General features: G+C 43.5%; 1 protein-coding gene across 1 annotated transcript in view; it reads right to left on the bottom strand.

The window, feature by feature from the left end:
- LOC136884155 (isatin hydrolase) overlaps positions 1-24,289 on the bottom strand; it is a 45,181-nt gene that overhangs the window by 15,940 nt on the left and 4,952 nt on the right. Inside the window, exons 2-4 of the mRNA XM_067156196.2 lie at positions 19,170-19,291; positions 13,729-13,935; positions 1,998-2,174 (exon numbers count right to left, since the gene is read on the bottom strand). Coding sequence (XP_067012297.2) covers positions 1,998-2,174; positions 13,729-13,935; positions 19,170-19,291 — 506 coding nt within the window. The remainder of the gene's footprint in view (positions 1-1,997; positions 2,175-13,728; positions 13,936-19,169; positions 19,292-24,289) is intronic.

The following is a 24,289-nucleotide window of genomic DNA, read 5'->3' as shown; positions in this document are numbered from 1 at the left end:
GGGGAGTTAGAAAACTTTCTTCTTTAGGATGCATTTCCTCTGGTTCATACATTTTCTGATAATGGTGGTACGTAACTCAAGGCCACGGCCGTTTCCTTGTCTATCCCCTCCAATCTTCCCAACCCCCCAGAAGGCCCCTGTTCAGCACAGCAGATGAGGCCGCCTGGGCGAGATACTGGTCATCCTCGCCAGTTGTATCCCCTACCCAGAGTCTGAAGCTCCAGAACACTGCCCTTCAGGCGGTAGAGGTAGGATCCCTCGCTGAGTCCGAGGGAAAAACCAACCCTGGAGGGTAAACAGATTAAGAAGAAGAAGAAGAAGAAGAAGAAGAAGAAGAAGAAGAAGAAGTGTCTTGTGTTGGGACATAGGCTTGATACAAGTAAACAAGCAGTCAAAGTCATCTCCGTACAGGTCGTGAAGGCCCATGGAGAGCTCTACGCCGGACGCCTCTGCCCACGAATTAACCTGGTAGTCGTTTTTGGCGTAGGCTGACTGAACCTTAGGACCATTTCTGGAAGTGGAAATATCATTTCTTAGATTTTTCGACTTCCTGATAGGAAATGGAACCCACGTACTTCTGAAAGAACCGCGCATGCCTTTACCGCCTCGACCAGGCTTGATACAGGCCTCTCTTATTCTAAGTCGACCAAGCAGAATGAATGCGGTAACTTAGGAACAGGAAGTGACAGGGAAACATTTGTTAAAGTTGTAGATACCAGCTTCGTTAACATTTAGAATATGGTAGGGAACTACAGTCGAAGTACGCCCGGTGGCTATGGTCGTCCTGGTTACCCGGTTCGAAAAAACTTTTACCATCGGAATGTGAGGGTAGGAGAGGTGGTGAATCACTAGATTGCGTGTCAATTCCGAACCTCTACGCAGTGTTCATATGGACCGCACTCGGGAAACTTTTGTAAGATTTTATTTTTCACGAAGTTAAACTTAAATTACATGTAGTTTTGAGTTATAGGCGGAGTTCATATTGTTCCCCAGGTTCTACAACCACCAGTTCACCTTGCCGCGTGTTACGTTACTAAATCCCTCCAAAACCAAATGAAGAAGTCCTCAGTGCCTATTGGTCCATATGCTCTGGTAAACTGTCGCCAAGTTGTTCTCCTCTCAACAGCCTGCTTCGTTTGAACCACCCGTTAGTTAGCAGGGCTGAGTGGCTCAGACGGTTGAGGCGCTGGCCTTCTGACCCCAGCTTGGCAGGGCTCTGAACTGGCGACCAAGGGGCCTTTAGCTTAGCTAAGTGGGCTGTTCGCTAATGACAGAGACTTGCCAAGAACACAGGATTTCGCTGTCCAACACGTGCTTACGAAGAGCATCAGCCGGCTTGGCTGAGTGGTCAGTGCGGACTGATACATCCCTCCACATCTCCTGTATCGGTTAACTGCTTTTGCCAAATGTAACAAAATACATTCCAACAACTTTTATCATTTGTCAAAATGTCGATTTGAAATCAGTTTGACCGTGATGAAAAGACGTAAGTTTGATAGCTCCACTCTGATGGAAGAGTGAGGTATAACATGAGGGTATGCTTCCCCCCTCCCCCACTCTGGAATGCATTATAGCCTCTTTAATGTTTTCTCTGTCAACTTCCGGTTGCAGGGAGACTAACAAATTTAATTAATTAATTCGTAATGTTATAGGTGCCGGTGCCGCGGTGGACGTGTATCGTACTTGCCTCTTATTCAAAGGCCCCGAGTTCGATTGTTGGACAGATCACGGAGTTCTACCTGGATCTGAGGGTTGATTCGTGGTCCACTCAGCCTACGTGATTACAATTGATGAGTTATCTGATGGTGAGACAGCGGCCCCGGTCTAGAGAGGCAACAATAACAGCCCTGATGATTCGTCGTGCTGACCACACGACACTTCGTAATCTGCAGGCCTTCGGGCTGAGCAGCGGTCGCTTGGTAGGCCAAGGCCCTTCGGGACTGTTACGCCGTGGGGTTTGGTTTATTGTAATGTTATAGTTTTGTGTGCCCGCTCACCTGGTATGCAGGGTTGGTCCAGGTTCACGTTCTCCAGGTTGTACACGTTCTGCTGGGCCAAGATGGCGTGCGCGGGGTACGTCTTGCTGGTACCCGCGTCCACAGAAGCCGTGTCTACCCCCACACCAACAACCTTCCCTGAAGACGACAGTATCCTCGCCACCTCGCCTGACAGACCTGTAACAACCACCATCAGCAACGGACCTTACTTTATTATTATTATTATTATTATTATTATTATTATTATTATTATTATTATTATTATTATTATTATTATTATTATTATTATTATTGTACCGGGCGGTACACCTCTACTCTGTTTATTTAAAAGTTGCGCCAGTTGAAACTCCTCTTCTGGAGGAAGGTTGAACTTTATCTATTCTATTAATTCTCTACTTTCTCAGAAGATGTCACCACGTGGAAAATTTTGAGTTTTTGAACTGTGTCACTTTTGATGTGTTTTTGTTTCGCTTGAAGTAAGAAGTGTGAACTTTCTCTTCTAGAGGACACTACTGAAGAATTACAATAGTGCAACCTAGTGCGAAATCAAAGAACTATTTTGTTGGAGAAATTTTTATTTCAAAAGTTTGTTTCTTGTTAAATTTCTTTCTGTTATTGTTTAAGTTGGCTGTATACCCCTCTTTTTCCCCTTAGTTTGGATCTAGCCAATCCCGAATTTCTTTAATTAATTTTCCACCAATAATGTGTTTCTTTTTCCTCTATGTAGGGGTTTCTTTTCCCGAACCAATAAAGATTTTGTGGGAGGGTGTTTTATTTCCCCTAACGCCTAGAATCTTCCGCGAGAGGATATAAACTGCTGATTTTGGGGTCTCCGGGCCACTTCTGTTCCATCTTTCAGTGTATTAAGTACATTGCAGGAGGCGGGAAGCGCCTCTTTCCTCGGCAGCGGTCTACTACCAGGTAATGGCCTATTAATATCTTCTTTTCTTGCTAGGTCGGCAGTTTAACTCTCGCGGCGGGTTCGAAGCGTTTTCCATCATGTAACCTTTTCCTAAAATGTAATTACTCTTTTCATCTTTTTCTGGTAAAGCTACATATTGGGATAGAGAGTGCTAACCCTCTCGAGCTCCCACTCACATTTGTTTTGAGGTGAACTTATTTTCTCAAACTATTCTTCGTTTATGTAATGTAAAGTGTTCTTCTCTAAGTCACCTCTGTAGTATGGGATTAGCCCGTGCGTTAGCGGCCCAGAGCCAGATTAGGTTTTAAAAACAAAGTGTATCAGGAATGCGGTTAGCCTCCTCTCAAATTGTTATTTTAGAGGTCATGTAATCAACTTTCTTTTTCATTCAATAGACCTCAGTAGGTTGGGTATTTTACCCCTGTGAATACGTCCTTAGAGGACAGCTTGAAGGTAGAATTTGGTGTGGCCTTTGAGAGGCTTAAATTTTGAGAGCGGATCGCTCTTTTGAAAATGGAGTGTCATATGCCTCGTGGAGGCTTTTCTGTGTAATTCGGAGCCAGGGGCTCCTAGGGATGAATGGGGTTTTCTGCCCCTCTGTTAAAACTTGTGTTTGTGGTAAAACTGAGCTGATCGCAGAAGTCAGGGCGTGAAGCCCAAAACCTGTAAATATTGTATCTCCCCTTGTTTTGCTACATTGTACCTGCCATGTCTGTTATTGCTTTGTTTTTGAAAAGAAAATATAACCTAGTTAAATTTTAAATTACTTTTACATTAACTTTGATTCCGTAGTTTGAAACCCATTCACGCCCGCACCTTCTTACGCCTCTACCTACCGCTAAAACACGGTAACAAGTGGTAGCAGAGCGTGGTTGAATGGGTCTCAATTTAGCCCCTTTTGACGGCTAAACATTGCTTTGATTCGAACTCTAACAATTTTCTCAGTGGCTGGAATTTTTTGAGTTTTTCAAAATTGTTCTGTCATCATGCCCGGCCCTCGCGATGTTCTCCTCCTTAACTACTTGCGCAAAGAGGAGTTGATATATGAGTTAACTATCAGAAACGTTCAATCTGGAGGCACGGTTGCAATAGACACTAACAAGCTTAGAGAGTCCCTTGATTTGCCCATTTCCATCCCCAATTTGGGAGAGAAAGAAATTGACGACTCTCTTTCCACGATTGTCGAGAATATTACTGGGCTAGCATCGGTAGTCAGCTTTTTTGATGAAAACGATCCATCTCCTAATCAAATTAAGCGTGTGCAAGGCAGGCTGTATCACTTTGCAAATAGAGTTAATGATCTATTGTCTCTAAAGGTGAATGACGTTCAGAGGAAGCAAGCTAATACGCTCCTTGAAACTATTTCTGAATTGTCTAATAAGGTCACTCAATTGCTAACCGGCGAAGCTCCTCCCAAAACTGATCAACCCGCCACGGTGAATGTAGGTAACGAGGAAGAGCCTCCTCAGGGAGAAGTCAATAGGATAACCGTTGCTGCTCAAACTATCTCTGCCCCATCGAACAACGAATCTGAACGCCGTGCGTCATTGAGTAACATCCGCTCTGAATTAACTTCCTTGCCCTTGAAACCTTTAACGACTATGACACCCGGGTTCAGCAGCTTGCCTCATCCATTGGCAATGTTGCTTAGAGGTATCTCTAAGTTTTCCGTCAACACCACCAGTGACGTAATTTCATTTTTAAGATTTCTAGTGGAATTTCAGGATCATGCCCTTGTGTTTTCTCTTTCCCCATGTCAAATTTTGCAAATTATCTATCCTTATGCTATTGGTGTTCTATCTGACAAAATAGTTAGAGCCATTGCCGAGCAATCTTCTATTGAGGATTTCCACGCCCATTTGCTAGCTAACTTCATCCCGGCTAGGGCCAGGTCCTCCCTTATTCAGAAATACTATTATCGGGTACAGCGCTTGGATGAAAACCTGGCAGACTTCATCCAAGATATTAAGTTTTATACTAGGGTGTTTGCTCTCCACTTCCCTGAGGATCAGATCGTGCAAGCTATTGTTGAAGGGATTTCACCACCCTACAGGTCATATTTGTGTTTCGCGGCGTGCCCGCAAACCTTCTCTGAACTGGAAGCATTAGCCGTCTCTGCGGAAGGAGTTAGGTATGCCGATTCCTTGCGTGTGGCGAAAGAACCCCCGCCTTCCTTTAGTAACACTCGGCCTCCACCTCGCCGACCAGTCAATCCCCGTAAATGTTATGCTTGTGGGTCGCCTGACCATCTGCGGAATAAGTGTCCTCTGATCAAGTCAAGTGGGACAAGGAATGGAGTAGGGTCATCACAAGGCTGTTTTAAGTGTGGGGCCTTCTCACATATCACCAAGAATTGCCCAAACTCAAATAGCACCCCCTCCTGCTCAACTTCTGGTGCAAATTCCAGCTATTCCAATAATAAAAAGTGACTAGTGGCGTCGGCTGAGCCGACTAATCCATCTTCCCGAGACTTAGCCCCTAGTAAACAGGTTGTAAATGCAGAGAACGACCAGCCTTCAAATTCATCTTTTGAATGCCCTAAAGAGTGTCTTAGGATTGCGGCGGATACCCCCGCACCTGTTCCTTTTCTTAAGATTGAGTTAAATAACGAGCCTATAACAGCTCTCTTAGATTCAGGCAGTGTTTGTTCCATTATTTCGGCTGATTGGTATTCTAAATTGAAATCTGTTTGTAAACTCCCTGACTATGTCTCTTCTCCTGTTCAATATGTTTCGGCTAATTCATCTCCATTAGAAATTCTAGGTTCCATACATGTCAAAATTCGGGTTTTTAAGTTTACATGGAAGATCAAATTGTTTGTGGCCAAGCGTTTGTCTTGCCCCATCATATTGGGAGCGGACTTCATTTCTCACACTGGTCTTGTGCTCGATCTCCAGAGTAGGTCGTGCATATTCAAATTTGCGTCCAATTGTAGAATTCCCTTGTTAAAGTGTAATTCTGTATCATGTTCATCTATTTCGCCTACCCAGGATGAGATGTTGTTAGACCTTAGACATCTACCTGAGGAGCAGGCTGATAGTATTCGGAAACTGTGTCAGTCGTTTCCCGAGGTGTTCTCTGATACTCTTGGTGTTACTGACCTTATTGAATACAAAATTGAGGTCACGGATTCAATTCCTGTCCGTTTTCCACCGTATAGGCTATCTCCACCTAAAATGAAGGCTCTGAAAGAAATCATCGATCAGATGTTGAAGGATGGTATTATTAGGCCCTCTAAGTCAGCGTATTCTTCGCCTATTTTTCTAGTCCCGAAACCCCAAGGAGGCTTCAGGCCTGTCATTGATTACAGGGCTCTCAATCGGAAGGTGGTGTTGCAATCTGTGCCCCTTCCCGACCTTCATTCTTGCTTTTCATGGTTTCGTAAGGCCAAGTTCTTCACCATCTTGGACTTGAATCAGGCCTATAATCAAATTCCCCTTGCCGAAGAGTCTAAACATCTTACAGCGTTTGCCACGGACTGGAATTTATATGAATACAACCGCGTGCCTTTCGGGCTCCCCACGGGGGCAGCTGTGCTCACTAGGCTACTAGATAGGGTCTTTTCCGACATCAAATTTGAGTACTTATATCACTACTTGGATGATGTCGTCGTATTTTCCGAAACCTTTGAAGAACATCTAGATCATTTGCGAGAAGTTCTCAATCGCCTTCGTAAGGCTGGGTTAACTGTTAAGTTGTCCAAGGTTGCCTTTGCTAAGCCCTCTATGTCATTCCTAGGGCATATTGTGTCACCTGATGGTGTAGCAGTCGATCATTCTAGAACACAGGCCATCCGTGATTTTAAACCTCCTAAGGACATCAAAGGTATCGCTAGATTCATTGGTATGGTGAATTTCTTCAGGAAGTTTATTCCTAACTTCGCTAATAGAGCGGCGCCCTTAAACCTTCTTCGTAGGAAAGGCATCAAATTCGAGTGGGGACCTTCTCAACAAGCCGCTTTCGAAGATCTTAAATTAGCTCTCTGTAATGCCCCTGTACTTGCTATGCCTGATTTCTCGAAGAAATTCATCGTCCAAACGGACGCGTCGTCGTCAGCTGTAGCTGCAGTCCTTCTTCAAGAGACTGAACTAGGGAGGCGTCCCATCGCCTATGCATCTAGGACTCTATCGGTTCAAGAAGCCAAGTATTCCATCTATGAGCTCGAAGGGTTGGCAGTCTTATTCGCCTTAGAAAAGTTCCGTCTCTATCTGGAACATGTCAAATTCGACCTGGAGACAGATAATCAAGCCTTAAGCTGGGTCTTAGGTAGGCCGCGTCGTACTGGTCGTATAGCCCGTTGGGCCATCCGTATTTCTGCCTTCCAATTTGATGTACGACATATCAGAGGTACCGAAAATGTTGTTGCTGATGGACTCAGCCGTATGTTTCATAACGACGTCGAGACCCACGAACCGGTCGATAGTTCATCACCTTCCGAGTCCATACTATCTGGTGTTAATGCCATCTTAACAGGTGCTCCCATGCTTTTTAGGGATATTGAGAAATACCAACGTGAAGATCCGACGCTGGCTCCTATAATGGAAACCCTTTCTTCTGGGGAACATGTTGTCCCTTATGTTCTGAGGAATGGTGTTCTATGTTGCCCTTCGAGGCATGATAAGTTGATGAAAGTTGTTGTTCCAGCGGTTCTTGTACCTATGATCTTCAAATACTATCATGAGACCCCATTGGGGGGGCATCTTGGAATCTTTAAAACTCGTGAAAAGATTCGTGAAATGTTCATATGGAAAGGTATGGACGGTGAAATTCGAGAACTTGTAAAAGCTTGTAAATCTTGTTTGATCAGTAAACCCACCATGTCCACTAAAGTAGGTCTTTTGTCTTCTCATCAAGCGTCGCGCCCCATGGAACGCCTGTATATCGATTATGTGGGACCCTTCCCCCAGTCAAAGGGTAATGCCAACAAGTTCATCTTTGTGTGTGTAGATGGTTTTACAAGATTTTCCTGGTTATTTCCGACTAAGCTGGCTACCGCTCAGTCCACCATTACTTGCCTAAATTCTATTTTTGCTTCTTTTGGTCCGTGCCAATACATTGTATCTGATAATGCTAAAGCTTTTACATCAAATCTGTTTCGTAAATTCTGTTTTGACTTGTCCATCTCTCATGTAACTACATCTGCTTATTACCCTCAACCATCTCTGGCTGAACGGGTTAACCGCAATCTCAGGTCCGCACTTATTGCCTATCATCATGAAGATCATTCTAGGTGGGACACGTCCCTGCATTGGTTAGCTTTTGCTTTGAATTCGGCGGTTCATGAATCTCACAAATTTACTCCAGCTTCTTTGATGTTTAAGTTCGTTCCCAACACGCCGCTCTCTAACCTCTGGTCTCTGAATGACATTCTGCCCGAGACAATAGATCCGGACAACATTAAAGATCTTTGGAAGAAGGCTAAAGCTAATCTTAAAGTGTCTCATGAAAAGGTTAGGGAAAGGTATGATCGTGGACGGAGACCCACCACTTTGAAGGTAGGTGACCAGGTTATGGTCAAAAATTTTGTTCCCGCGGGCAAGCTTGCCCCCAGATTTCATGGGCCTTGTATCATTCTCGATTTTCTTACGCCGGTTACCTTATTGCTAAGTAATCCAGCCACCGAGAGGATATTTAGAGTTCACCTGTCCCAGGTGAAACCGGTGTAATTTCTGTGTTAACTTGCTCCATATTATTTTGAAAGGATATGAAGGTTATATTTTTTTTGAGTTTCACTTTTAAGGCATTCTGCCCCTTCTGTAATATTTTGGTTTTAGATGTAAGCCTTATGTAAAACCTGCCCCGACCCGTTAAACTGCCATCCTGTTCTTGCCACGGCCATTACCACGCTCCCGTCTCCTGCTCCACTCTACACAGTGGCTTAATGAATACCATGAATATCTGCACGCCGCTGGCCCCTCACTCTCTCTACAAGCCTGTACCCTCAAAGAAAATAATTGTCCAACACAATTCTGCCGCCTAGCTTTAATGTTTCAGCCCCGCAGCCGCGCAGCGCCGTGCAGCGACTGGGGAGGGGGATGGGCCCCCTCCTCTCCAGCGAGGACGACATGTGCACGGCGAGCCGGAGCTCTCCTCCCGGCCAAGGCTGATGTGCGGCGCACGACCTGCTACATGCCCGCAGCCTGTATCTGTTCACCGCGGGCGCGGCGTACTTCAACACCTCTGCTCCCCTCATAGTGCGGGCGAGCGGTATCTCAGGGTACTTGAGGGGTCCGAGCGGCCTCCGTTGGACGCAAGCTGCAACGGCCGGTCTGGCCATCCGACTCAATCTACATCAACTACATGGACAGTCACCATAAGCAAGAATTACATTTGGGAATTTAACAACAATATTTGGTGGACATTGCAAAACTTTTCTTCACCTTTTAAGCATTAAAGGTTTATCTTCAGAAATTCAACTTCTACAAACATAAAAACTTTACTGCACCGGCAACAACAAAATTTTGAAATTGCAACCAACCAAATTACTAAAATCTTATAAATGCTTCCGCAATTAATCTTAATATCAACATCAAAACTTGGACCTTATTTTGGAAACAAAGCTTATGTTCTTCTGTGTTACCCCTTGGAGGAACTTTTGGGGGGGGAGGTCTGTACCGGGCGGTACACCTCTACTCTGTTTATTTAAAAGTTGCGCCAGTTGAAACTCCTCTTCTGGAGGAAGGTTGAACTTTATCTATTCTATTAATTCTCTACTTTCTCAGAAGATGTCACCACGTGGAAAATTTTGAGTTTTTGAACTGTGTCACTTTTGATGTGTTTTTGTTTCGCTTGAAGTAAGAAGTGTGAACTTTCTCTTCTAGAGGACACTACTGAAGAATTACAATAGTGCAACCTAGTGCGAAATCAAAGAACTATTTTGTTGGAGAAATTTTTATTTCAAAAGTTTGTTTCTTGTTAAATTTCTTTCTGTTATTGTTTAAGTTGGCTGTATACCCCTCTTTTTCCCCTTAGTTTGGATCTAGCCAATCCCGAATTTCTTTAATTAATTTTCCACCAATAATGTGTTTCTTTTTCCTCTATGTAGGGGTTTCTTTTCCCGAACCAATAAAGATTTTGTGGGAGGGTGTTTTATTTCCCCTAACGCCTAGAATCTTCCGCGAGAGGATATAAACTGCTGATTTTGGGGTCTCCGGGCCACTTCTGTTCCATCTTTCAGTGTATTAAGTACATTGCAGGAGGCGGGAAGCGCCTCTTTCCTCGGCAGCGATCTACTACCAGGTAATGGCCTATTAATATCTTCTTTTCTTGCTAGGTCGGCAGTTTAACTCTCGCGGCGGGTTCGAAGCGTTTTCCATCATGTAACCTTTTCCTAAAATGTAATTACTCTTTTCATCTTTTTCTGGTAAAGCTACATATTGGGATAGAGAGTGCTAACCCTCTCGAGCTCCCACTCACATTTGTTTTGAGGTGAACTTATTTTCTCAAACTATTCTTCGTTTATGTAATGTAAAGTGTTCTTCTCTAAGTCACCTCTGTAGTATGGGATTAGCCCGTGCGTTAGCGGCCCAGAGCCAGATTAGGTTTTAAAAACAAAGTGTATCAGGAGTGCGGTTAGCCTCCTCTCAAATTGTTATTTTAGAGGTCATGTAATCAACTTTCTTTTTCATTCAATAGACCTCAGTAGGTTGGGTATTTTACCCCTGTGAATACGTCCTTAGAGGACAGCTTGAAGGTAGAATTTGGTGTGGCCTTTGAGAGGCTTAAATTTTGAGAGCGGATCGCTCTTTTGAAAATGGAGTGTCATATGCCTCGTGGAGGCTTTTCTGTGTAATTCGGAGCCAGGGGCTCCTAGGGATGAATGGGGTTTTCTGCCCCTCTGTTAAAACTTGTGTTTGTGGTAAAACTGAGCTGATCGCAGAAGTCAGGGCGTGAAGCCCAAAACCTGTAAATATTGTATCTCCCCTTGTTTTGCTACATTGTACCTGCCATGTCTGTTATTGCTTTGTTTTTGAAAAGAAAATATAACCTAGTTAAATTTTAAATTACTTTTACATTAACTTTGATTCCGTAGTTTGAAACCCATTCACGCCCGCACCTTCTTACGCCTCTACCTACCGCTAAAACACGGTAACAATTATTATTATTATTATTATTATTAACAAATACATTGCAATTGGTCCCGGTGGCAACAGTAGTGTGATGATAGAGTAACAACGACTACTACTAGTATCACCGCAACAACAAGCGATTCCATGGAAAGGAAACATAACAAGAAATGCTAGTAAATCCAGCGGAAAATCACAAATTGAGTGTCCGTCATTTCCAACTTTTACTTTTTCTTCTCTGCATGGCTGTCAGTCTCACGAGGACTCCGGAACGGGAAGCAAGACACTGACAGACAAGAAACATCACGCCTTACTATGCATTTGGCTATTTGTGGCAGGAAAGAAGGTAACACTGGCTTATTCACGACGATGTCGTATTCTGTTCTTACAGAGTTACAATAATTTGAAAGTTGTCTGTAGAACAAATTTGTTTCTATTATTTGAAGAGTAAAATTAAATTAAATGACCTTCTCACAAATAATCGTTTATTGGTTCGTGTTGGTCACTTGCGCGCGGTTCAGAAGCGTGCAGGTAAGTACATTGCAGCGAACAATAAAAAGTAACTCATGCATCGAGTGACAGTTTGTACCAATTGTTAGTCAATAAGAAAAATGTAGCCTATTTTCTTAGATAAACATTTTAAAATGCCCATAGGAAGCAGTCTAGACAGGGTCGGCCAACCGGCTGGCGTGTGACGTCGGAGAGACCATGTGGCGCAAGAGCGCAGAAGGTGGGGAGCCGCTGTCGTAGACTGGAGACGAAGAGACAGCCTCGCTTTGTAGTAAACACGTGAAGTGCCATACATGCTGATGGCTACGGCTTTTATAGACACTTTTCACAACAAGCCACACAAATCCTTCTTATTTAAAAATTTATCTCTTATTCTCTATCACACTGTAAATCTAATAACTCTAACTGTAGGTCCAGATAAACGTTATCTGCAACACCTGAAAATGGCGTTGTTAAAAGTTGAATATAAGTTTCCAGACATTCCAGATTGTTAAATCTAGGATCAAATTCCGAAAAAAGGTTTTTTATGATTTTGACATACCTATCAGTATCCTCAGCCGTATAGTGTTAGTGGTACAGTACATAAGTATGGACGAACCGGGCACATCACGGTGCGAGAAGCTATCTACGCCTCCGATCTTTTTATCTTTATGGGAAGATCTATATTTATTTGTTGAAAATGATAGGATTGCTACAGCTAAATGTTTAGTTTGTAGAAAAGAGCTACAGTATGTAAAAATAAATAATTTACAACGCCACTACAGTTTGTATCACGCTGCAGATTATGATCAGTATCAAGGCGAGGAAAGGGTACGTGTAATTACAGAACTAAAAGGTAAATTAAATAACCATGTCGAGCATTCGATCAGTGAGTCTGAGTCAGCAGTTCGACTGAGTTATAAAATTTCATATTTAATTGCAAAGAAACTTAAAAACCGTTCAGTGGTGGTGAGTTCGTAAAGGAATGTTTAATTTGGCAGATGAGGAGTTTTGTCTAAATATCATTCAAGAGTTCGAAGCTACCAGCTTGTCCGCGCACACAGTGTCGACAAAAATTCAAGACCTATCTGATGATGTCCACCTACAATTATTAGAACTGACAAAAAGCTTCCGGGCACACTCCTTAGCAATTGACGAGGGCACAGATATTTCTGACATGGCCCAGGTAGTCGTTTTCATACGAGGGGTTGACAAAAACTTTACAATTTGGGATGAAATACTGGATTTAGTGCCTATGAAGAATACCACGAAAGGCATCGACATTTTCAAGTGCATTGTAAGTGTTGTTGAAAATGCTTCTTTACCATGGAACAAACTAATTTCAATAGCAACAGATGGTGCACCTTCTATGTTGGGGCGCAATTCTGGAGTAGTTGGGCTCATAATATTTAAAAAAAGGTTTCCCCGATTGCATAGGTTTGCAGCGAGAATGTTGAGTATTTTCGGTTCCACATATGCCTGTGAACGAAACTTTTCTATTTTAAATCAACAAAACCAAAACATTGAAGCCAGTTGTCAGATCACGATTTGAAGTGTGCTCTTAAACTTAGTGTTTCCTCAAACATTAACTCCAAATATTGCAAAACTAGTAAACGAAACAAGACTACAAAAATCAAGGAAACCCACGAGTGGCAACTGAGTATCGATATCATGAGGTAAAACGTATGTTTTGAGTTTACAGATTACTCTCTGTACTATTTTTGTTTTAAAACTGTGCTGTTTGTCACTATTAGCACTATTTTTTACAGTGGGTGATATTGTAAAACACAGCAATCTTGTGTTAAATATCAATTCCGAAGATTCACCGGAAAAAGCTAGTTTAGTTTGTAGGCCTATATGTAGAAATAAAGTAGCTTTATAAATTTTATGTTAATTCATAACAAAGTTACGTTACAATAAATTATGTGGAGAGAAATATGTACTACACATAACCGCATTGTACTACGTGCAGCCCTTGGGCCTCCCCCTAGGAATGATGATGTGTTTCCCCTCGCCCCTCTAGCCTTCACTTCTCAGTTAGTACTAAGTACCTAGCAGAGTGTGTGACGTGTTACCTGACATCACACGTACACGCAGTTGGCTGACTTTGGTTTAGGACTTCTAAACACATGTTGAACTTCAGAATACGAGCCAGTTAAATAGTGAATTATTTGTGAAGAATTCTTATTTTACCTTTTCAACGACAGGAACTGAAGACAAAGAAACGAGTTTGTAAGTGTTGAGGATCACTTACCTGGAAACCGGTAGAGATCTGTGTTGTTGGTCTCTGTGCCGAAGTACAGCAGGCGGCTGGCGTGTCGCTGAGCCCAGCCAAAGCTGATGAGAACCACTGCTCGGTCTGGGAGAGCCCCGTTCGTCTCCTCCCACTGGGTCAGGTGCTGGGGCTCCAGGAGAAAGTCCGGGTTACCGGCAGCCTCCGCGCTCATGTTGAGGAACACTCCTGATGATGAGAAACACAGGTACAGGACGTCTCATCGTGGCCTGCACGCTCTCCCAACTCTATACACATTGACGGCCATTCCGTTGAATTTGAAACCAACGGACAGGAATGTTTCTCTTGATAAAAAAAGAAAAGCCGCTTCAGCGACCATCTTCATGGTCAATTCTATTGTTTAAAACCATCATGAATGAACATGTAACTACCAGCAGGCAAATGGAGTTGAAGATTTTACAATTTGCGACCGAGGCCTTAATGAAGGTACTCTCCGAGGGTTTACTTGGTGTGGAAATGAGGAACCGTGTTGAGGGCTGCTGATCATGTGCAAGCTGCTCTGAGTTGAAGAGACATAGCCACTACACTTGACTGATTGACAGACTGACAACACGCAGGGTAAACTTGCTAATTTCGTAATACATTTTTAAAATTCCCTCTCGAAGCAATCCCTTGTCCTAGAAGTACAAATTTTCGCCCACACGTCTTGTTTCTGGAAATGTCCCCTTATTACCACGTGGGAAGTTTTTTTATGTATCTTGCGCTATGAAATTCTTGCGTTATTTTAATAAAGATAAGAAGTTATAATTTAGCATACGGGTTCATTCAACATTTTGTGTTGTCACGAATTAACCAAGGTATCACCAATTTACCATATCTTTACTCTTTCTCTTCCCTATTAGCTGCCACCAAGACTGTCTTGTTTAATTCAGTAAAGGAGCAAAGCGTGTGAGCTACAATGGTCCGCTCCTAAACCAGCGAAAGCGTTTGCTTTGTCGGTGGAGATGGAACAAGCAATGCAGGAACTGGGACGATTTTCTATTGTGTATTTTGATGAACTGGAAGATACTGTGACGTAGTCATTCCCCCACCTCCCACTGTACCCTCCTGCCCTGAAAATTGTATTTTCTGTTCACATCTTCGTAATGGTTGTTTGATAAAATAATGGATATATATCATTTTTTCCAGTTCTTGAATCAAGTAATCCTGGTGAGGGTCCCATACTCTAGTTGGGGTCTTACCAGAGACTTATATGCCCTCTCCTTTACATCCTTACTACAAATCCTAAACACCCTCATAACCATGTGCAGAGATCTGTACCCTTTATTAACAATCATATTTATGTGATACCTCAATGAAGATCTTTCCTTATATTAACACCTAGATACTTACAATGATCCCCAAAAGGAACTTTCACCCCATCAACGCAGTAATTAAAACTGAGAGGACTTTTTCTATTTATGAAACTCACAACCTGACTTTCAACCCCGTTTATCAACATACCATTGTCTGCTGTCCGCCTCACAACATTATCGAGATCATTTTGCAGTTGCTCACAACATTGTAGCTTATTTATTACTCTGTACAGAATAACGTCATCTGCAAACAGCCTTATCTCTGATTCCACTCTTTTACTCATATCATTTATATATATAAGAAAACATAAAGGTCCAATAATACTGCGTTGAGAAATTTCCCTCTTAATTATTATAGGGTCAGATAAAGCTTATTCTCTGAGTTCTATTTTCTAGAAATATAGCTACTCATTCAGTCACTCTTTTGTCTAGTCCAATTGCACTCATTTTTGCCAGTAGTCTCCCATGATCTACCCTATTAAATGCTTTATTGTATTGTATCCGTATTGCTAGAAATGTTCGGGCGTGTTGTGATTTACGGTATGAATAATTAGTGCAGAACCGTAACGTTTTGCAGCTCTTGAGAAGTGTTCAGTGTGCTCAGTTATGGGCTATTTTATTGCGCAGTGTGACATTTGAACTTAATATTCGTTGTTGATCGTAGATTTGTGGAGCTGTTTGCGTCAGCGGAGTAGTTTTTCGGATGGATTTAAGTGAAATGTCTCTACTTGTTCCTGGTCCAATGAATCTTGTTTACTAAGGCACGATCTGTTTTATAACCGCACCTTACTTTTTTTTTTTTACCTTGCGAGCTATAATAATGGAGGTGCAGGTCTTTTGATTTGACATCCGTAGGCGGCCTGCGCGTCGTGATGAGGATGAAATGATGAAGAAGACAACACATACACCCAGCCCCTCGTGCAGCGAAATTAACGAATGATGGTTAAAATTCCCGATCGGGTCGGTAATCGAACCCGACATCCCTGTGACCAAACGCCAAGACGCTAACCATTTAGCCATGGAGCCGGCCGAGATACGAGACAGAAGCCACGCGGTCATAGCGGCAACTCAGCCGGTTGTCCAGGGGTCAGCGGTCTCTCAATTGGATAAGTGTTGCCATCTTGTGTGATTACGATAATGGAAGGACAAGCTGCCTCGCCGAGTAGAAACAAGACCAACAATAATGATCATTTTCCACTCTTCAAGAGCCTAGGGTACCCAGAAAGGCGGAACATTGTGCAGTAGCCATATGTTGATCATATTTCACCATCGGCAAGAACAAGCCTTTGCTCTTGTATTAAAAGTGGGATTCTACACAAGTTGTCTCGTGCTCATGAGCAGACTTGTCTCTTGACGCAACCAAACTAGCCCCGTCAAATACAATGTAAAACCTATGAATAACTTAATATAAATTGAATTACCGGAGGTAGAAGTAATGTAAGACTAAAGGAAGATGCCTCCGTGGCTAAGCTACTCCGTACTTAAAATTGGTTTGATTGTCCAGTAACTACACAAGTAGCCTATAGTTTGTAACCGATACCGAAGTCTCGGTTATAATAATGTATTCGACTACGACACTGTGAAATATACGAACACAAACTGTTCAAATAAAGTTTAAAATACCGCATAACTGATAAACTTGGCACAAACTGATTGTTAGTACACAAACTTATTATTGACATGATCTTTTTTTTAGTTGCTAGTTGCTTTACGTCGCATCGACACAGATAGGTTTTATGGCGACGATGGTACAGGAAAGGGCTAGGAGTGGGAAGGAAGCGGCCATGGCCTTAATTAAGGTATAGCCCCAGCATTTGCCTGGTGTGAAAATGGTAAACCTATCCAGTAATCGGGAGATAGTGGGTTCGAGCCCCACTGTCGGCAGCCCTGAAGATGGTTTTCCGTGGTTTCCCATTTTCACATCAGGCAAATGCCGGGGCTGTACCTTAATTAAGGCCACGGCCGCTTCCTTCCACTTCCTAGGCCATTACTATCCCATCGTCGCCATAAGACCTATCTGTGTCGGTGCGACGTAAAGCAAGTACCAAAAAAAAAAAAAAAAAATGGTAAACCACGAAAAAACATCTTCAGGGCTACCGACAGCGGGGTTCGAACCTACTATCTCCCGAATACTGGATACTGGCCGCACTTAAGTGACTGCAGCTATCGAGCTCGGTTATTAACATGATCTAGCCTACTGTTGTCCAACAAATGTGTCACATACGATCTCAGGTGCATTACACATCAAGAAAGCATCATTCCTTAACTAAAACATAGTACAATACTTCGGTATTATATTATTATTTTAAAATAATTTGGTGACGTCCGCCTCTGTGGTGTAGTGGTTAGCGTGATTAGCTGCCACCCCCGGAGGTCCGGGTTCGATTCCCGGCTCTGCCACGAAATTTGAAAAGTGGTGCGAGGGCTGGAACGGGGTCCACTCAGCCTCGGGAGGTCAACTGAGTAGAGGTGGGTTCGATTCCCACCTCAGCCATCCTGGAAGTGGTTTTCCGTGGTTTCCCACTTCTCCTCCAGGCGAATGCCGGGATGGTACCTAACTTAAGGCCACGGCCGCTTCCTTCCCTCTTCCTTGCCTATCCCTTCCAATCTTCCCATCCCTCCACTAGGCCCCTGTTCAGCATAGCAGGTGAGGCCGCCTGGGCGAGGTACTGGTCATTCTCCCCAGTTGTATCCCCCGACCAAGAGTCTGAAGCTCCAGGACACTGTCCTTGAGGCGGTAGAGGTGGGATACCTCGCTGAGTCCGAGGGAAAAACCGAACCTGGAGGGTAAACAGATGATGATGATGATGATAATTTGGTGCCTGCCTTTACTGAACAGCGTGTCACACAATAAACCGCCACGCACTTCTCCACTTGGAAATAAGGTAAGTTTGTTTGATATCCATTGCAAGGCATGTAATGGCCGAGTAGTGTTCCCAACACTTGCAGTTCTCCACCGAACAAGTAACTAACTAATCCCATGGCCTTGGCCTACTAAGCGACCGCTGCACAGCCCGAAGGCCTGCAGATTACGAGGTGTCGTGTGGTCAGCACGACGAAGAATCGTCTCGGCCATTATTTTTCGCTTTCTAGACCGGGGCCGCTATCTCACGGGCAGATAGCTCCTCAATTGTAATCACGTAGGCTGAGTGGACCTTGTACCAGCCCTCAGATCCAGGTAAAAATCCCTGACTGGCCAGGAATGGAACATGGAACCTCCGCGTAAGACGCAAGCATGGGGCACCTCCACTAAGTATCGCACCGACACTACTGTTAGTAAATGATACTATGTTAAAAGAAATATACTAGCGTACCTGATTTCATGAAATAGCCTATTTTACTATATAAATGGGCCGCCTCTGTGGTGTAGTGGTTAGCGTGATTAGCTGCCACCCCCGGAGGCCCGGGTTCGATTCCCGGCTCTGCCACGAAAATTTGAAAAGTGGTATGAGGGCTGGAACGGGGTCCACTCAGCCTCGGGAGGTCAACTGAGTAGAGGTGGGTTCGATTCCCACCTCAGCCATCCTGGAAGTGGTTTTCCGTGGTTTCCCACTTCTCTTCCAGGCGAATGCCGGGATGGTACCTAACATAAGGCCACGGCCGCTTCCTTCCCTCTTCCTTGCCTATCCCTTCCAATCTTCCCCTCCCTCCACAAGGCCCCTGTTCAGCATAGCAGGTGAGGCCGCCTGGGCGAGGTACTGGTCATTCTCCCCAGTTGTATCCCCGACCAAGAGTCTGAAGCTCCAGGACACTGCCCTTGAGGCGGTAGAGGTGGGATCCCTCGCTCAGTCCGAGGGAAAAACCGAACCTGGAGGGTAAACAGATGATGATGATGATGATGACTATATAAATTCCGCCCCCTTTGACGTAGTGCCTATATTACATTTTAAACAGTATTGTATTATTTAGAGCATATTTGGAAAAGCTTACCTTGTCGTGTCAACTCTCAGCCTTCGCTACTGACGTGCAGATTTAGATGTAAGTTGCACAAGATTTTTCCCAACTTATGAATGCCTGCTTAGCTTTCTCGATACGAATCTTAATTTCTTTGACATTTACTTAGTAGACGTACATAAGGAGAGAATGGGAACTGTCTGCTGTACGTACCGTTGGCGATGAGCCTGTCCAGAGGGATCTGACCGACCGTCCAGCCCACGACGTTGAAGTGAAAAGGAGCGTCCAGATGAGTACCGGTGTGTTCTCCTGAGCAGAAGTCGTTGGTGGCGTACCTGTTGACAGAGAACGTCACTCTTGTGTGTACTTGCATGATATTAAAGATGGATGTAAATGTTGTTATCATCTGCTTAGAAGGTGAAAGAACTAGTCGTAGGCCGACAAGACCACTGAGTTGATGATATCCTCTCTGGATATACAAAATCTATGGTGGAAACCATGAACGGCACCCTGGTGTACACGTGCCGGAAAAACGAATTCTCGTCGTTTCGATTCATGGCGCCTGACAGAATTCTGGGTCAGCCAATAAAGCAGTCTGTTCCCAGTCCTGAATGTATATGAGGTAGAATCCAAGTGGAAACTCAAAGCGAGAAATTGTCGTGGTTCAGGGAAGAGAAGGGGAGGTGGTGGAAGCGGCCAGTATGATGGAGACAGGGATAATTTTCCGCGCGTTCGACTCGCACAGGAGTGCCCTCGTGTCTTATAAGCAATATCCACAGTTAAACAAGAATCTAATTCCCTCCATGGGAACTTAGAATTTCCATTTGGAATTGCTAGGCGGGCATTAATTCCATTGTGGAGTTTTATCTCCCGTATGCAGTTATCAGACTGTGCTTCATAAATAAGCTTCTGATAAGTTCACCTGCATACACCCCAGCGTCAGTGGGTAGGGTCTGACACATCCCACTCTGAAGAGTCTAGTGTCAGACCTAAGACAGAAACGCTGGTTAATAGAGCAAACGCCGGAAAAGCCATCCATCTAATTTTTGATCTGATTTTTGATATGCTCTATTGGTGGAAAAGAATCTAATTCCCTCCATGGGAACTTAGAATTTCCACACACTTGTCAGTCAAGGAATGCTCCTCTCGTCTGTTGGTCGCCCCTTCACTCACAGCACTGAACGAAGGAAGTGACGAGTGGTGTGTCAGTCTACCCTCGCCTTGTTCGCTCCCGACAGCAACAGAGTATCCTCATTTTCTCCGGTTACACCATCCCTTGTCCTTTGCATAACCGATGCCTGTTGAATGTGACGAGAAAGTAAACATTTCCACACGACGTTCACACGCATGCCACAAAGAAAGCGAGGGATGTTGTGAGTATCCGGACTCAGGCTGTGTGGAGGTAGTAGAAATAAGATTTTTGTTTTTGCTAGCTCGCTAACACATCCAATGTTTTCGCCGTCGCAACGATCGGAAATGCCTAGGACAGAGAAGATAGCGGTCACGGCAGCATTTGTCTGCACAGGGTTGCCGACGGTGGAATTCGAACCCACCATCTGGCGTATGAAAGCTCAGAGCTACGTTGGAGGTCAGAATTACATGCTTTAAGACATTCTATCTCCCAAAATATCTCCTTTTTACTGCAATTAATGAAAAGTAATTTCTGCAGTTTGTACTTCTTGTTAATGTAAAGCAAAAATGAAGTGCCACATGGCACGACGTGTGTAATCAGTAGGCAGTAGTATCCCGCTGTTCCGTTGTTACTCTCTTCCGTAAGTCACCACTACAGCCCGTCAGCTCAAATAGCGAATTTACAGACACTTCCTGGTTCAGAATAGAACGAGATATTCTGCTTCAAAATACGTTTTCGTTCCTAAGAAGTGGGAATAGGTTGTGGTGTCCACGATAACGAAAACTGCGGCGTGACACTGTTCAATCACATGAATTTGAATTGTAAAAGTTGGGAGAACAAGTTCGTCCTTTAAAATGCTAGCTGCCTGTCAGAAGTACACAACAATTGCTGCCCACACAAATAAATTAGTCGTCCGTTGCTTCTGAAAGCTTCCGAGCAGATTTCCGACCTTGAAAGTCTCTCCGAATTTCCTTTGCCTTGAAGGAGGATGGACTTTTTAAGTAATGAAATCCTTTTGCTTTAAAAAAGCTGTCTAACGCCGCGTATTATGTCTACAGTCCGCAAGAGAACGCACTCGCTGGTTGATATCACACAAAAGGAACATTACTGACACTGTATTCGTCTTTCGACAGACATCTCGTCCGTATCGGGATAAGTGCGCCAATGATCAGTATGCTGATTAATTTGTCAAGCGACACAGTTCCACCCAGTGACATGTGCCGGTACTATTACTATTCTGTTTCCGTACATTACGGCCCGTCAAGATAGGAGGCATTGACTGAAAAATTCGTGAATTTGGGCGGCAACGAAGAAGGCTGAACTTCTTGAATGTACTAGATTCTCCAAAAATGTTTTGTTAAAGTAAGAATTGCGCACAAGTGTGCATAAACAAATAATATCACGTCTTACAATAGGAGCTGATGGAGGTTTTTTTTTTACACGTGGTAATATGGTATGTGTAGGTTGTAGAATTGACATATGCAGTGCTGTTGAGTTTCATGGGATGTTTTGTGGTAGTATTCATCAGTGGCGGCTCGTGACCAAATTTTCAGGGGGTTCACAACAAAATTTGTGTTTATGTCTCAAATATACCCAAGTAGAATGCAAATACGAACAAAATCATTTCACTAAAAGTTTCTTGTAGGTTGCTTCTCTACTCATAATATGGTAGAACCCTCACAACCGAGGATACATTTTTCCGAGACTAATTTGTGAGTGTACAAGAAGATTAAAATTACTACTGCCGGTGTTAGCCGCTCAGGCTTTGGCTGAGGTTGAGGCTCTGGCTTTCTGATCCCGTGATTACGAACACCTGTTCAGAATTACCTACTGGCGAAATCTTCCGGCGATGTAATGCAATAGTAACTTCTGGGAGCTGTGTCCAGCAGTAACAGAGGAGGTGGCGGACCCTTGTGGTCAACTGTAATACTATGTCTGGTTTGAGGGTGGTTGGAGGGAAAGGCACATTCCGCACCGTGCTCCCCGCTTGTGGAGAAATCTGTGCATAAACCACGACGTCATCTCCTTGCGCATGCGTATAGTCTTAAGGCTAGTAGCAAAATATCCAGTGTGCTACCTGGCGTTGTCAGCCGAAATGAACAGCTGTCTGTGTAACGGAGCTTCGATATAAGTCGAATGCTTTTGATCGATTGACGAAATCAGGTCGAAGAAAAGGATTTTTTTTTAAATTACCGGTATCCATGAATGTGTGAATATGCGTTAGAACTGGGTGTTCACGTGCTCATGTGCTCTTGAGAGCCCACCGCCACTGGTATTCATGCACCGCTAATCCCGCTGTCAAATGACGAAGGTCTTGTTGCTTTCCTCTTCTCTTTCTTGTACAACTTTTTGTCGTGAAGGGGAGCGAGATCGTCCATCAGGAAAGTTTCGTTCGCGAGTTCGTGCGGTGTATTTGGACAGTCCTAGAGCCAAATTCACGAAACGGACCTGGGTTTTCTCCAGGTACTTGATATCCTTTACCGTAACATAGGATCGGAATGGTTTTAACTTCGAAGAGTTGTGAGGTATTTAAGGATTTTGACGTCCTTGATGTTGAACATTCCCTTGGTGGCGCCCATGGATCTCTCCAGAATGTGTTTTTGTTTGGCTGCAGCTTCAATTTGTGTTCTATTGAATGAATTACATTCTATATTACACATCGTTCCTTGCGAATTTTCCTATTTCAACCTGCATATTTCTGGTGAGTGAAACATGGAAAGTTACGGCGCCTCAACGTATTCCAGCAACATTCTACGTAGAATTGTAGGCGTTAGGCTACCAACGACGGATTTTCCGCTGTAGGAAACTGCAAGGTATTGTGCTCGCTTACCAGACAGCCGGTACTCGCTATGTGACTGATGAGAGTCAGACAGAATATGGCACCAAACGTTGAGCATGCCGCATTTATAGCTCACGCCAAAGGAACCACTTGTGGTGATGGGCTGCGGTCGTTAGAGACACGGGGGCCGACATTGTACAATCGAAGAGAGACGGATAGCTTATTTCTTCAGTTAGATTATTCATTTGAAACTCCATTGAAGTGAATGAGGTAATCGAATGCTTTCGAAATGATTAAAAGAAATATCATCAACTCAGGAAGTGTGCACGCGCAGTGCTAATGTTGACTCGCCACCTTAAAAACTCGCCGTAAATGGTGAAGTCGCTATCTTTGAAATTCTGTGGCTAAACGACTTCAAAAGGAATCCATATCGCAACACTGAGAATGATGATATCTGGTGATAATATGTAAATAGTCAATAAAAACCCATCAAAATTATAAACAATGAGGGGACAGAAGGTGGTGATTATTGTTTTAAGAGAAAGTACAACTGGGCAACCATCCCCTATATAACACTAATCAGAGAGAAAAAATGGAAAGTGTCCCGACACTTCGAAAAATGAAGTTCTCGGCCAAAGAAAGACAAGGGCCACGAAGGCCTCGAGTGCTCTATTACCATCAGGACCAAAGCAGGTCGGATAGGAGCCTGCCAGGACTCAGGTAAGGCCCCTCTGATCGCAAATCCATGCTCAATCAATCAATCAATCAATCAATCAATCAATCAATCAATCAATCAATCAATCAATCAATCAATCAATCAATCAATCAATCAATCAATCAATCAATCAATCAATCAATCAATCAATCAATCACCACTGATCTGCATATAGGGTTGTTGTATTCCCTGACAGTTCGCGTGTTGTACTTCCTGTTAAAACAAAAATTACCACCAGCACTAATTGCAAAGAACTTGGAAATTTATCAAACACGTCCTTTGGTAAATTATTACCATCAATAATTCCTCTATCTATAAATGAATATTTGCGTGAACTTATCCTCTTGATTTTTAATCTCCTCCGCTCTTAAAAACTCCACTCAAGCTTATTGGTCTACTAATGTCATTCCAAGCCATTTCTCCACTGACAGCTCGGAACATTCCGCTTACTTCGGCCGGTACGCTGCTGTCTCTCACTCACTCAAGAAAGAAATATTATTATTATTACTGTTATATCGTATTACAATTATTTTGTAAACTATGCAAGGGTTCTTAATGAGCATCTAATGGACCGCCTATTAATTTTCCGTTATGCCATTTACTTTTGGAACAGTATTAAACACTGATAGTGAATTAGAACTTGCAAAAAATGTTTTTTTAATTCTTCTTAATCCATTTACTTCCCAGAGGTTTTTTCTCGGACTCAG

The sequence above is a fragment of the Anabrus simplex genome, chromosome 12, assembly GCF_040414725.1.
Source record: "Anabrus simplex isolate iqAnaSimp1 chromosome 12, ASM4041472v1, whole genome shotgun sequence".
Taxonomy (NCBI): Eukaryota; Metazoa; Arthropoda; class Insecta; order Orthoptera; family Tettigoniidae; genus Anabrus; species Anabrus simplex.
Note: the sequence above shows the minus strand (reverse complement) of the source record. Positions and strands in the feature narration are given on the sequence as shown.